Consider the following 13,131-nt stretch of genomic DNA (forward strand, 5'->3'; position numbering starts at 1 on the left):
CTGCATTGTATTGCAAATGTTTTTCTTTGAGGCAGACAGAAAACAACTATAGGTTATAACAATTTAATACTCATATAGTTCAAAAGGCACTGTTTGTTCACCTACTTTCAGTTATTTACTGCATTGCAGTGTGATTATTAACACACCCTTTGACATCAGTTGGTTCTTATCTGGTTCGAGTACTTTTTTTTATTGAATGTGTTACGCCTGTAATTTCCTTAAACTTTTATTTTACTTTTTATTTTTTTTATCTCATGTTCCTATTCAGTGCTGCTCAGTGGCACAGTGGGTAGCACTGGTGCCTTGCAGCAAGAAGGTCCCGGGTTCAGTTCCCAGCCTGGGGTCTGCATGGAGTTAACATGTTCTCACCGTGCAGGTGTGGGTTTTCTCTGGGTACTCTGGCTTCCTCCGGCTAACCTCCGACTGTTAGGTTATTTGGCTTCTCTAAATTCTCCTTAAGTGTGCCAATTGACAACTGGAGATAGGTACCAGCACCCCTCTCAACTATAGCTCGGATAAAGCACTATTCAAACTTGTCATTAATTTTTTTTTTTTTTTTTTTTTGCTTAAAAACAATCTTATGGATCAGTTATTTCTAACCAATGTTCAAAAACTAGAAGCTCTAGTCTTTGGCCGATGTGTAACCTAAATTTAGAAGATGTTATTTTCTGCAGTGCAGCTTATCTTAACCACATCTCTATTTTCAGTTCTGCAAACTCTATGCACATGACAGCCCTAAACCTTTTTTTTTTTTTGCTATTTCTTTCCACTTCCAAAGAAGCGGCCCAGGAAGCATCTAGAACAGATGTCTATCTCCAAGAAAGTGCTCTGCCATCCTGCAAGGAAAGCTCATTTCAGCCGCTTGTATCCAGGATCTTGTTCTTTCTGTCATAATTGAGATTTAATACAAGGACTCTAGAACCTCTAAATCAAGAGCTTAGCTTTCAGGCTCAGCTAAGTCTTCTGTAGTTCTAGGACATATATTTCCAGAGCTATATTGGCAAAGCAAGACACACACAAAAAAATCCTACACTTAAAGGTAGGAACTCTCCTCCACCATTGAGAGAGCAAGCCACATTTTTCTGGTTCAAATTTATGATTTTTATATATTTGCTCTTTCTTTTCATTGATATTATTTATCTTTTTAATAAAGATATATATCAAATAATATTGTATAGGGGAAATCCACTCTTCCTTTTAAAGAAAAGTATTTTATTTTCCCTTGTTGTAAAGCCTAAAAATATAAATAAACTGTTGGTTCTTTACTATGGCAACAGATTTCCTACAGCAGATTTTTAGCTTAACTCAGGGCAAGATGGCTCTATAGATTTTAAAAATTGCAGACGTCTAGTCTAGATCAAGGCTACATTGAATTAACATTATATCAGGGGTAAATTAGGTCCTGTCACCGCACTGAATTAAGGTATATTGCTCTGTAGAAAGACATGGCTTTTAGACCCTAAGTCTAGGTCAAGTCTTTAGTTTTGTGAATAAGGTATCACTCAAGCTCAAGTCCAAAACTTTAGCCGCCATCTTTGAGTTAACCTGGTATGGCTTACTTCTAATCTTTTGAAACTCAGTGTTAAATCTAATCTCTTTTATCTTGAAGGGTTTCACAATTCCAATAAGAGCCTGAGTGCATCCCTTCTCTTACCTTTTATGTTAACCTCCTTTTTATGTCTACTCTTTGAAAGACTCCTATATTTAATTCCAATATTAAAGTCAGTATCTACCTAACCACTCATGTGATAGTTGATTTATTTATTTTGGGAAGTTTTTTCCGTTCTTCCAGCAGCTCTTCTTTGCTTTTTCTTTTCTGGAATCCGCTTAAGTACACATTATACATAACGGTTATGGTTTTAATCTACACTCTGGATTACCCATAATTCCAACTCGTATTGTAAAAAATAAAATACTCAAATACATTGTTCTTTTAAGATCTTTATTGGGATCTGAAACATATTATGTGAGTGTATTTTTAACCAACCGTCTAATGAACTATACACAGTTATTAGCATAGCAATTAAAAGTACCACTGTTTGCTTTGCTATTGGTTTGGTGTTTAAAAGGCTCACCATGATGTTGAATGCTTGCAGTATAAATACGGTCTGGTCAGTCAACCTAGTAACAGACGTCTTATTCCACAATTGCATAGCGGGCCAACCAGGTGTCAGTGACGGGACCCCTAAGAGGTCGGGGGGCCCTAAGCAACTGCAGTCTCTGCTTACTGATATTCAGGGGCGGACTAAGATGGGGGTCCAGGGGTGGCCATGGCCACCCTTTGCCAATCATTGGCCACCCCTGTGTCCACCCCTAACATTTATTTCCCTCTAATACACATGGTGGCAACAGTAATACTCTGAAGTGGAATATAAAAAACATTAAAATTTTTCATATATTAACAATTACTTGACAACAAAAACTCTGTGGTTAATTATGCACATCAATATGGTAACATTAAAGAGAAGTACAGAATTAAAGCAGAAATAGATTTTGTGTTTTATGCGTTAAAGAAAAAATTATGTGTCTCTGCAAGTCATCTAGGAGTCTTCGGTGAAATCACAGATAAATCACTATTTTAATAAAAACCTACTAAATAACCAATTTATGTAGATATTAGTACTTGTTATGATTTTAACGATAATCCGTGGCTACGTTCACTCTGCAGGCCTTAATGCTCAATTCCGATTTTTTTGTGAAATCTGATTTTTTTCGCGTTGCCGTTCATATTTCCAAAAATATGCAACATGTGATCTCCTGTGTGAGCTGTAGTCATTAAATGCTCTTTTTTTCCGGAAGTAAAAATGGATGGAAGTGCCGGCACGCATCCAACGGTCTTTTCCAACCATAAAAACTCAATCTTTTCAATATTTTTAAACATAAATACTGCTGCCCGCATCATCATCTGCCATGGTTGTTGTTTTTCTTGCCGCTTCTGCACAGCATGATGGATAATAGTGACGTTTGTCGGGTATTAATGACGTTCAGGTCGGATGAATGCAACCTGGCCGTTCACACACAGGTCGCATTTGAAAAGATCAGATTTGTATTGGATTGAGGACCACATAGCTAAGTGGCCTGGGTCGCATTGGAAAAAATCGGATCTGTGTTGTTCAGACAGCTATGTAAAGATCAGATCCAGGTCGCATATGGGGGAAAAAAATCGGATTTTGGTGACTTCAGGCTGCAGTGTGAACGTAGCCCAAATTAAAATTTTTGAGCCAAAAATAAAGTATTTTCAGTTAGAAGAGACATCATTTTAACTAAATCTAATTGAAGAAATTTCACTTCATGCAGCTCTTTTAATATATTTGAATACCCAGTTTTTTTGCTTCATGCTTTTCTGTGCCCCCATGGAAAAATGCTGGTCTCCTCCTGGCCCCCTGGAACATTTGGTCTAGAACCGCCACTGTGATTGTGTCTGCGTGAGAGAGAGAAAAAGAGAGAGAGGCAGGTGGGTAGGGGGAGGGGTCGGGGGTGGTCCAGACAGTCGCTCCTTGTGTTGCCTACCTCACTTTCTGCCTCTCCGCATCATTGAAGGAGGGAGTTTGGCCGCTGCTTACCTCGGTCAGCCTGGTTGGTTTATTAATAACACTTCCGCTCCTGCGTTGCTCCATCACCTTTCCTCATTTGTTTTAATCTGTGTGTCCGACACAAACCATTGAACTCGAACGCCTCGCCCTGGATGTAATGTCGGGGGGGTTGCCAGGCGCGTTTGTTTCCCTTCTGACTGGAAAACAACGGGGAGACGTTTAAGGACTAAAACACAGCCGGTTATTCGTGGACGCACCGCAGCGCGCATCATGAGGACGCAGCAACCGACAACAAGGTATAACGGAATAAGACTCAATCAGTATTTGATATTGATAAATAACTGGTTTTAGATGCTATTTATTCTGTATCGAAAATCCAGCATTTCTGCAGGACTAGGATGTAATTATTCTGTCTTATCGCTGCTTTGGTTAGGCTGCCTGCATCACGGAAAAATCTTTGACAGTCTCTAACCTGTCCCCGCTGCAGTGAAGTGGGCCTTTTAATTCAAAATGTCATTGAGTAGAAAGCGCATATGTTCTCTGTTTGTGAAACACCGTTTACTAAATGGTGTTTGTATTAAACAAAGCATCATCCCTGCGTTAAAACGCATCCGTTACAGTAAGTCACTAAATCTAAACAGTAGTTATTATGTAACAAATCTAGCATTTTCATTTTAGGCATGCATGTTACTTAAAAATGCATTATCTCTTCATTATACAGACGTATCCTGGCGCTTAAGTTGAGTTTTATTCTATTCTGTGTGGCTTCTGGAGTGCTACTTTATTTACACAGTTAAAGTTCACTTTACTATGGGCCTATTTTATCATTCTGAGCATTAGTTAAAACTCCTTGTTGTTTAAATGATGTCATTACTCACTTACAGCAATACTTCTCCTTGACATGACATTGGCAATGAAGCTTTAAACTACATACTTTACCTTTCTGGCACTTTTTCTGCTAATGTGAAGGAGCTTACTGTTCAATAATTTGTCTCTCCTGCCAAGCCAAATTAGATGCGGACATGATTAAACAGACAAAGAACAAGCCTAGTTGCATAGTAAAAGATGTGCTTCATGGACCATTCTAGTATACTGTTTGGACTTGTAACATTTCTCATTTCATAAAGGAAAGGAGTCGATTTTTGTAGCTATTTTAAATGAAAATTGGTTTATATTAGTAAATATATGTTTGAATAGAGTCACATGTTTTTATTAAATTTTTTATGTATTTATTACTGTTTTACTGCTGCACTTTTAAAAAAGGAAATTGTCTAGAGCTGTTTAACACAAAATATATTTTTTTATACAGTCTTGTATAAAATGACAAAATAATCAATCTAAAAATAAAAAAATAAAAAATAAAAAATCTTAATACTGTGTTTACTATGCTGTAATCTGGGGTCTTGTGCTGCTGCACATGTTTTGGCAGGCCATATTTAAAAGTCACCAAAAGTAGCCTTTTAGAACTTTTTTATGTATTTTAATTTCCAGAAATGAAACTGCAGAGCTTGCAGGAGAGAAGGGAAGTAAATTGAATGATTAGGACAAGTTATTCTGTCTTGTGGCTGCAGTGCTTTTTTTTTTTTATTATTCAGATCCATTTTTGTTCTTTTCTTGTTCAGCATATAATTATGTAACCTCATTTCCCCATAAGCATGAAAATCAATAGAAAAATCTGTGGTAGAATCATAAGTAAATATGATATGGGTGGCACTAAACCATGGATGACTCACAGTCAGTTCTAAAAACAGTCACAGTTCAGGTTATGTCATTACTCCTCTCTAGAAAATCTATCAAAATAGACGTTATGTTCTCTCTCTATCACTAACTGCAATCACATATCTGATAGTATTCATTTATGCTATAAAAATATGTAATTTACCTGAAAGTTTTGCACTTTAGTTAAAATAACCAGAACATTTTTAAATCAAATTGCTTAAAATAAACCTTGCTTCCTGCAATAAAGACAAAATCTTCTTTGTTCACAGGGGGGACCTGGCATAGGCATCTCTGTCTAGATGAAGTGCTTCAGCCATGCAATGTTCCTGGAAGTCAGTAATTCTGCTGGCTCTGGCTTCTATTGCCATCCAGTACACAGCCATCCGGACGCTCACCTCCAAGCCTTTCCAGCTGTGCCCACTACCCAGCCCCCAGAACTGTGGTCTTGGGGCTCAGGAGACAGATCCTTCCTTTGAGCGGGGAACAGCAGGTGGGGCTGGCTGTGATGACTACCCTTACTTTTCTGTCAATGCCACCCGTAAACTTCACATACTGGTCCTGGCCACCACTCGCAGTGGCTCCTCCTTTGTTGGCCAGCTGCTGAACCAGCACCAGGAGATATTTTACCTGTTTGAGCCTCTTTATCATGTTTATGCCACGTTGGTCCCACGTCAGTCACACAACCGTAACCCTACAGATCGCCGCGTGACATTAGGTGCTAGTCGAGACTTACTGCGCAGCCTGTATGGTTGCGATCTCTATTTCCTTGAGAACTATATAAAACCGACACCCACAAACCACACCACGGACAAGCTGTTCCGCCGTGGTGCCAGCCGGGCTTTGTGCCAGCAGCCTGTCTGTGATGCCTTTGGTCCAGGGGATGTTAACGTGGAAGAAGGAGACTGTGTGAAGAAATGCTCAACCTTAAACATGACTTTAGCAACAGAGGCCTGTCATGAGAAAAAGCATGTGGCAATCAAAGTAGTTCGAGTTCCGGAAATTGGAGATCTGCGGGCTTTGGTTGAAGACCCCCGGCTGAATATCAAAGTCATTCAACTTGTGAGAGACCCACGTGGTATTCTATCATCCCGGATTGAAACATTCAGGGACCCATACCGTTTGTGGCGCATTTGGAGGGCCACAGGGAGAAGGCCCTATAATCTAGACATGAATCAGCTCACAGTTATCTGTGAGGACTTCTTTGGTTCAGTTTCAACTGGTCTTAGTCATCCCCACTGGCTGAAAGGGAAGTACATGTTGGTTCGATACGAGGATTTGGCTCGAAATCCTCTACTAAAGACTCAGGAGATTTATGACTTTCTTGGGCTGCATATGGATAAAAATGTGAAACACTGGATACGTGCAAATACTCGAGGAAGCAATGAACCTTCAGCAAAACACAAGTTTGGAACAGTAAGGGATTCAGCAGCTAATGCAGAGAGTTGGCGTTTGAAACTGTCGTATGACATTGTAGATTTCACACAAACCATGTGTCAAAAGGTACTAAAGCAGCTGGGATACAAGGCTGTGAAATCGGTAGAGGAACTCAAAAATTTGTCCTTCTCTCTAGTGCAGGACAAAACCTTTGTACCATTTTTGTAACAAGGATAGTTCTCTAATAACTATTTTTGATATATTTATATTGTTGCCTTATAAGTTCCTCAGTTTGTTTCTTTTCTGATGTAATTTTGTTTCATTGAATTTGCACTAAATTTTAAAGATGTTTGAATGCACTAAGTGAAATATCAATTAGTCCAGTGAAAATGAATAACACATTTTAATCCCATTAAACAAGCTACTTTGCAAAATTCTAAATAATTTTTCAAAGAGTGGATTAATTTCCAGGCGCTGTCTGTCATTTTTGTGAATAAAAAAAAAAAAAAATCCTTTCACCTAAAACTAAACATTTATCAGAGAAAGAAGTTGGAATCAGGAAGGACTCCATAAGTCATAAATGTTTTCTTTTCAAAAGATGATATGACAAACTGTACAAGCTCTACTGTGCAATAAATAGTGAATGTCGCAGTCAACCTTTATCACTGTGGCATTTTTATCCAGGTGGGAACAAGAAAGATAACTCTGGCAGCTGCCATGCATGCAAAGGATAATTGCAGACAATTAATAGGCTCTCAAGTGAAAGGGACAGAATCCCATTGGAGGTCATGACCATTCATCTGAGGAGTTTGTAGCCATCTGTGATAGACAAACACACAAATGAAAGTTAATGCTAAAACCTTTGCCCTGGAATATTTTGCCAAAATGATTAAAACATTAAAGATAAATGTTGAGTATATATTTTTCAATACAAGTAGAAAAAAAAGGGCCATTGATTTTTTTTTTTGTATTTATAATTGCATCATTACTTTTCTTTTCTAAATTTATTTCACATCCTTTTCTGACAATGAAAGTAGTAGTCTTAAAAAGATATGTTTTCTGGATTTAGGCACCCTGTTGAAAACAAGATGATTTATTTTTTTGCCACCTTGTAAGCAGGGATTACATACCAGTTACACGCCAGAGCATAGACCCTATGCATTCTTTTTCAGCATTTTTTGTTGCTCTGTTTAGTTTGTGTTTATCTCACAGATGAAAGATTTATAACTCTGGTAGATATGTCCTTGCTTAGCAGGTTGCAGGGCAGATTTAACTGTTTAAGGATCTGTGCTCAGTTATTGCTGTACAACACCTTTCCAAAGTACATCTAGAGTATTACCTTTATTGCTGAAAATAATCGGACACAAAACCTTTGATCATTAGTGCCGCTGATGTGCAATTTCAACCACGCTTTGTTAATTGACGAAGCTGAAAGATCAAATACTGTACAGGAAAGGGCAGTTATATAAATTAATTTGACAGTTGTTTCTCTACATTTCTCCAAAGCTTCAATTGCATTCCTAATGTCAACCGAATGTAGAATAAAATAAATGGCAACATGGTTTTATTTAAATGTAGTCAAGATAATAATTAAACTTTATTGATTTCACATTGGAGAAATTTACCTCTGCATTTAACCAATCCACTTCGGGAGCAGTGGGCTGCCATTTTGTGGTGCCCGGGGAGCAATAGGAGGTTAAGGGTCACACTCAGGAACCCAGGGTGGAGGCAGAGGGATTCAAACCGGGTACTTGGAACCTTCTCAGAGCACAAGCGCACTGCTCTTATCCACTAGGCCAACACCTCCCCATCAGTGCTGATGAAGTCTGTTGTCATTATTGCTGCAAAATATACAGTTTGTTCCTCCGAATGACAGAAATGTCTTTGCCTTGTTTGCAGAGTAAATTTGCATTTTATTCCGTGTTATTTTAACACTGGCTTGTTTGGTAAATGGATTTCTTACTCTGCGAACGTTTCATGCTGCATATTGGACTTCAGATTTCCCTCTGCTACTATAGAGGCTTAAAATCTATAGTGGTTCAGACTACATTGCTTAGAGGATGGCAAGAATATGAGCACAATGAATGGAGCTGCACATGCAGAAGGCAAAAGTAGCAACTTTTGATGTGATCTATAAAGGCTTTTGATAATTAAAAACTTTGGTGTGCATTTTTTCAATGAGAGAAAATACTGCCATTTTTTGAAAGGCAGAAAAGCCATCTTAGAGTAAATAATTAGACGTAAGAAAATACTTGTGCAGACACCAAAAATTGGATCTACTTAACACTAAAAAATATTAAAGCTTAGGTTTTTGCCTGTTAAAAACATAAATTTAGATTTTTTTTAAGGTATAATTCTACCATCTAGACATTTAATTATTTGCACACAATGACCACTTGTTTTCCCATAAGATATAAACCCTGTGAATGGAGCATCACACGCCCTGGCTCATCAGTATTGGTGACCGGATGTCCATTGAGATGCAGAGCACAAACCTTTGATCCTCCTCTGTTCTGAGACTGGAGGCAAACTCCCTCCTTTTCTTTTTCTGCATATTCTCTGCCATCTTCTTTCTTTCTGTCTTTTTTTTATACCTCAAGGGATTATTCCTGTGCTTCACAGCTCTCTCTGTATTTTTTTTTACTTTACCCTGTAAGTTTCAGCATGTGTATAGAATAGGTTTAATTTCATACCTAAAAGGGGGCTACAGAGCTGAAGAACTGTACTTATCCTTGAGCATTAAAGGAATGTTCTGGCAATGCTAGAAACCATCATTTTGTCAGGGAATAAGATTAGACAACTAATGAAAGAACTAATTTAGTACAGTTAGCTCTGGTTTGTTTCATGCATTCATTAATATTACCACCAGTTACTGACCCATTAAAAAAATTAGTATCAATACTAACCCTAATCAAATTGGAGAATTTAGTTCTTACTTAGAGTGTGTTGAATGTAGAAATAGACAGAACACATTTTTACTACCTAAACTAGGAAAAACATTTTTACACCTTTTGTAATGCCATTAATTCAATGTAATTTAAAATTCTTCATTAATCCTAAAAGGAAATTAGATGTTTCTAGAGTTGATTCATTTGGTTGAGCTTTCTATAATTAAAACTGATATCATTGGAGAAGTAATGTAAAGGCGAACAGGTAAAAGCTGGATGTTAACAGTCAGGTTGCAGGGCAGCACTTCTTTCATGTTTCCCACACTCAGTCTGCGACATGCTGGTGTGTTGATGCCGGTGTGTTGATGCGTTTCTGAGCTCTTGCTAAACCCTCATGTTTTTTGTGTTCCAGGGCTGAACATACGTTTCACACTACAGGGAAAAATGACAGAAAATCATTTCCTCCTCCTCCCTGTTTTATTTTTCTTCCCCCCTTAATGTGACTACAATAACTTGACCCTGTGACTGCACAGCAAAGCAGAGAGAGATCAGCTGCTGTGCTCCCAGTATTTTCCAAACTGCGCTGCAACAACACACCCTGGTTATTATAGAATTGAATTCAAATAAAAGTAAATAAGCAGAAGCTGCTGCTGTTAGGGATAATGTTAACCTTGGATGTTATCAGGCGAAAATCTGCTGCCCACACAATTTTTTTTTGTTGTCTTTGTAGGTCTCTGTCTATAAGTGTCACTAGTTTCGAGCTGCCACTTAGCTGGAAACAGCCTTAGTGCAAAGTGAAAAACCCACTGAACTGCACAAATCAGCCGAATTGCACTTCCTACATGTGTCACAGTTGCTGAGGCAGATGTGTTTTATTGTGCTCTGACAAGTACACATCATATCTGGACTACCAACATATCACCTTTGTGATGTGATTACTGATGGTGTTCAGCTCTGTTCATGAGCAGACATGGTTACAGTACAAGTGACTGCTCATTTTCAACTTCAGATTTTTTTCAGACACAGCTAAGCTGAGCAACGTAATATATTCACTTTAAATTTATGGAACTTTTTGTTCAGCTTTTCTGCAAAGGCTGTCAACCAAGCTCTATTTAAATGCTGGTGAAATCCCAGTTGGGGGGTTGGCAAGCGGGGCTTTGCTAAAAATGATACAAGCAGTTTAATTGAAGCTGTCAGCAGGTCAGCACAATAGAGACATAGCAACCAGGTCATTATTTAGTTAGAGATCCAGAACACCATGTCGGGTGTTAATGGGCAGAACTGCTTTTAAAGGCAACAAAAGAGGACAAAAAATAAGCACTGTAATAATCAAACTGGAACCTCTAGTGATGTTTATAGGGAAAAAAATTATGTCAGAATAACCTATAATAGTATCTTAGAAATAATATATTTAAAATCAGCTAACTTAAACACACCAGATTATTTGGATTTTGTCAGTTTGTTGTTCCTGGGCACATTCGATGTTGCACGAAGCATGCTCTTGAAGTATTTCAAAGCCTGAAGTTGCTATGGAATATCATCTCTTGTAATATATTCATTGGAAAAATTACTTTTTTGTGCTAACCTATTTTTTCATACAAAAATCATTTAATAAATGAAAGCAGTAAATCTTGCGTCATGCCTGAACTTATTTTAAGAAATGAGTAAGGGGAGGAGACTAAAATTGATAATATGTCTACTAAATACAAGGATATGATGTAGGCAAGAAGAATCTCTTGGCTTCTCCTGCCCTCATACATATATTCACACTGAGGAGCCATTGATGGTTAATCCCACGGTGGAAAAGTGGATATAGAGGTGAGGGAAAAAAAGTGTGTGCATGCAGCTTCAGTCCAGCTTACGTCACTGTGGTCAGCTGTGGCTGTCTTGCATTGCTCTCATTGCTTAAATTCTCCCTTTCACTGGCCTGAAAAACTGAAATGAGATTAGCGCACATGCACAAAAGCAAACGGGCATGAGCAGTCATGAGCTAAAAATGAAGCTCTCAGAGCGCTGGGAAAAGAACAAATATGGAAGGAGTTCAATTTTGACAAAAGGATATTTAGATTTACAGATATTACACTTGCAAATCTGGGCTGTGAAAACCATGTGCAGTGTCAACCACACAAGATGCAGAGACTAAAGCTGAACAGCGTGGTGTATGTCTGTCTGGTTTTGACTATAAATCCCAATAAAACCCTTGGCAAGCAGACAACAATTTATTTTCTCAGACATAGATTTAAATCCAAGTTCTAACAGCATAGTAATGAGGTTTTTACGTGATGAACATTTTTTTTTTTACCTCACTGCTGTTTATGTTTTTTTTGCATAACTTTGCGTATGATTTGGATGAAAGGTTTAGCCAAACAAGCTTTTTCAGAAAGTGAAAGTTCTCGCTGACATGTAGGTGTCTCTGACCTAGAACCTATGTTCTTCAGCTAAATAAAAAGCACTAACACACTCTACTTCACTCTCTACGCTGTCTGCTTTCTTTGCATTCAGATTCCACTCTAAATCAGGCTTTGTATGTTTTAGGTTTTTTCACCAACAACCTCAGAGGCTCTGAGGCTGTTCCAAATGACAGCATTTGATATGAAACGTTAATTGCAGCATCAGAGATTAGTCTGTTTTGAGCTCCCATGAACCTTAAATGCAGTGATACAAGTCTATTTGATTCAGCTTTTGTTAATATATTTCTAAAAAAAAATAAAATGCTGTTTTCCCCTTATGTGTGTTCCATTGGCTTTCCATCATCTCATTTACCAAAAGCTGTTTCTTTTGATAAAGCATCTAAAAGAGACTGAGGCCTACAAGGTGGAGCAAGCATGTAAATATATACAAATGTCATCAGTTGCAGGAGAAGCCTAAAATGCTTAGAAAATTAGCGTTGCAGCGTTTTAGCAGCAGTATCTCCTGGACAAGCTGTTTCAACCAACTATATGTCAGTGGACAGCATTCATGCTTGAAAAAGGGCACCAACTACAAGAACGCATTTGGAGAGAATAAAACAGTAATACAGGCAACATTTCCCCCTGAGGAGTAGAATCTCATTTCAATTTAAATGTAATCCACCAACCCTGACCTAAGTGTATTTTAATACTCCTTACAACACTGAGTCATGGGATACTTGAGCCATCCAAACCTATAATAATATGTGTAATAATATCACAAATGAATTGCTGTGAGTATAAATTAAGGTCAGGCTGGAAGTAGAGTTGAAATTTTTGTAATTTCTTTTCAAAGGATTTAAGAATAATTTTATAATCACTTAATAAAATCATTAAGTTAATCATGTTAGTTTTTTCTGAAAAAATCTAAAAGATTTTAAATGATTAATTTTATTCTATTTTCTTTTTTACTGTTTCTTGTAGATTTTGAGTTAGGTTTAAGGCTTTTCAATAAAAATTCTTTTGGGATATTATTTCGATCACGGTAAGATACATACATGGTCGTAAAGTTATCTTTGGCATCTCATGAACAAAGGAATCTGCAGATCTTTTTGCATTTGCTCTAAACATTCCAATAGATTGAAAAAACCTTCTAGTGTCTTTAGAAACTAGAATGTATATGTGTGAGAGAAGAATACTGTATGTTTGTGCGGGAAGAATGTCTCTATG

General features: G+C 37.7%; 1 protein-coding gene across 1 annotated transcript; it reads left to right on the forward strand.

The window, feature by feature from the left end:
• The first annotated feature begins 3,516 nt into the window (after positions 1-3,516).
• Positions 3,517-12,912, forward strand: chst1 (carbohydrate (keratan sulfate Gal-6) sulfotransferase 1). Its single transcript, XM_015389459.1, has 2 exons — positions 3,517-3,829; positions 5,522-12,912. Exon 2 carries the CDS (start codon positions 5,568-5,570, stop codon positions 6,852-6,854), a length of 1,287 nt encoding a protein of 428 aa, XP_015244945.1. The 5' UTR covers positions 3,517-3,829; positions 5,522-5,567; the 3' UTR covers positions 6,855-12,912.
• The last annotated feature ends 219 nt before the right edge of the window (positions 12,913-13,131 follow it).

Source organism: Cyprinodon variegatus, unplaced genomic scaffold (assembly GCF_000732505.1).
Source record: "Cyprinodon variegatus isolate N-32 unplaced genomic scaffold, C_variegatus-1.0 Scaffold460, whole genome shotgun sequence".
Lineage (NCBI taxonomy): Eukaryota > Metazoa > Chordata > Actinopteri > Cyprinodontiformes > Cyprinodontidae > Cyprinodon > Cyprinodon variegatus.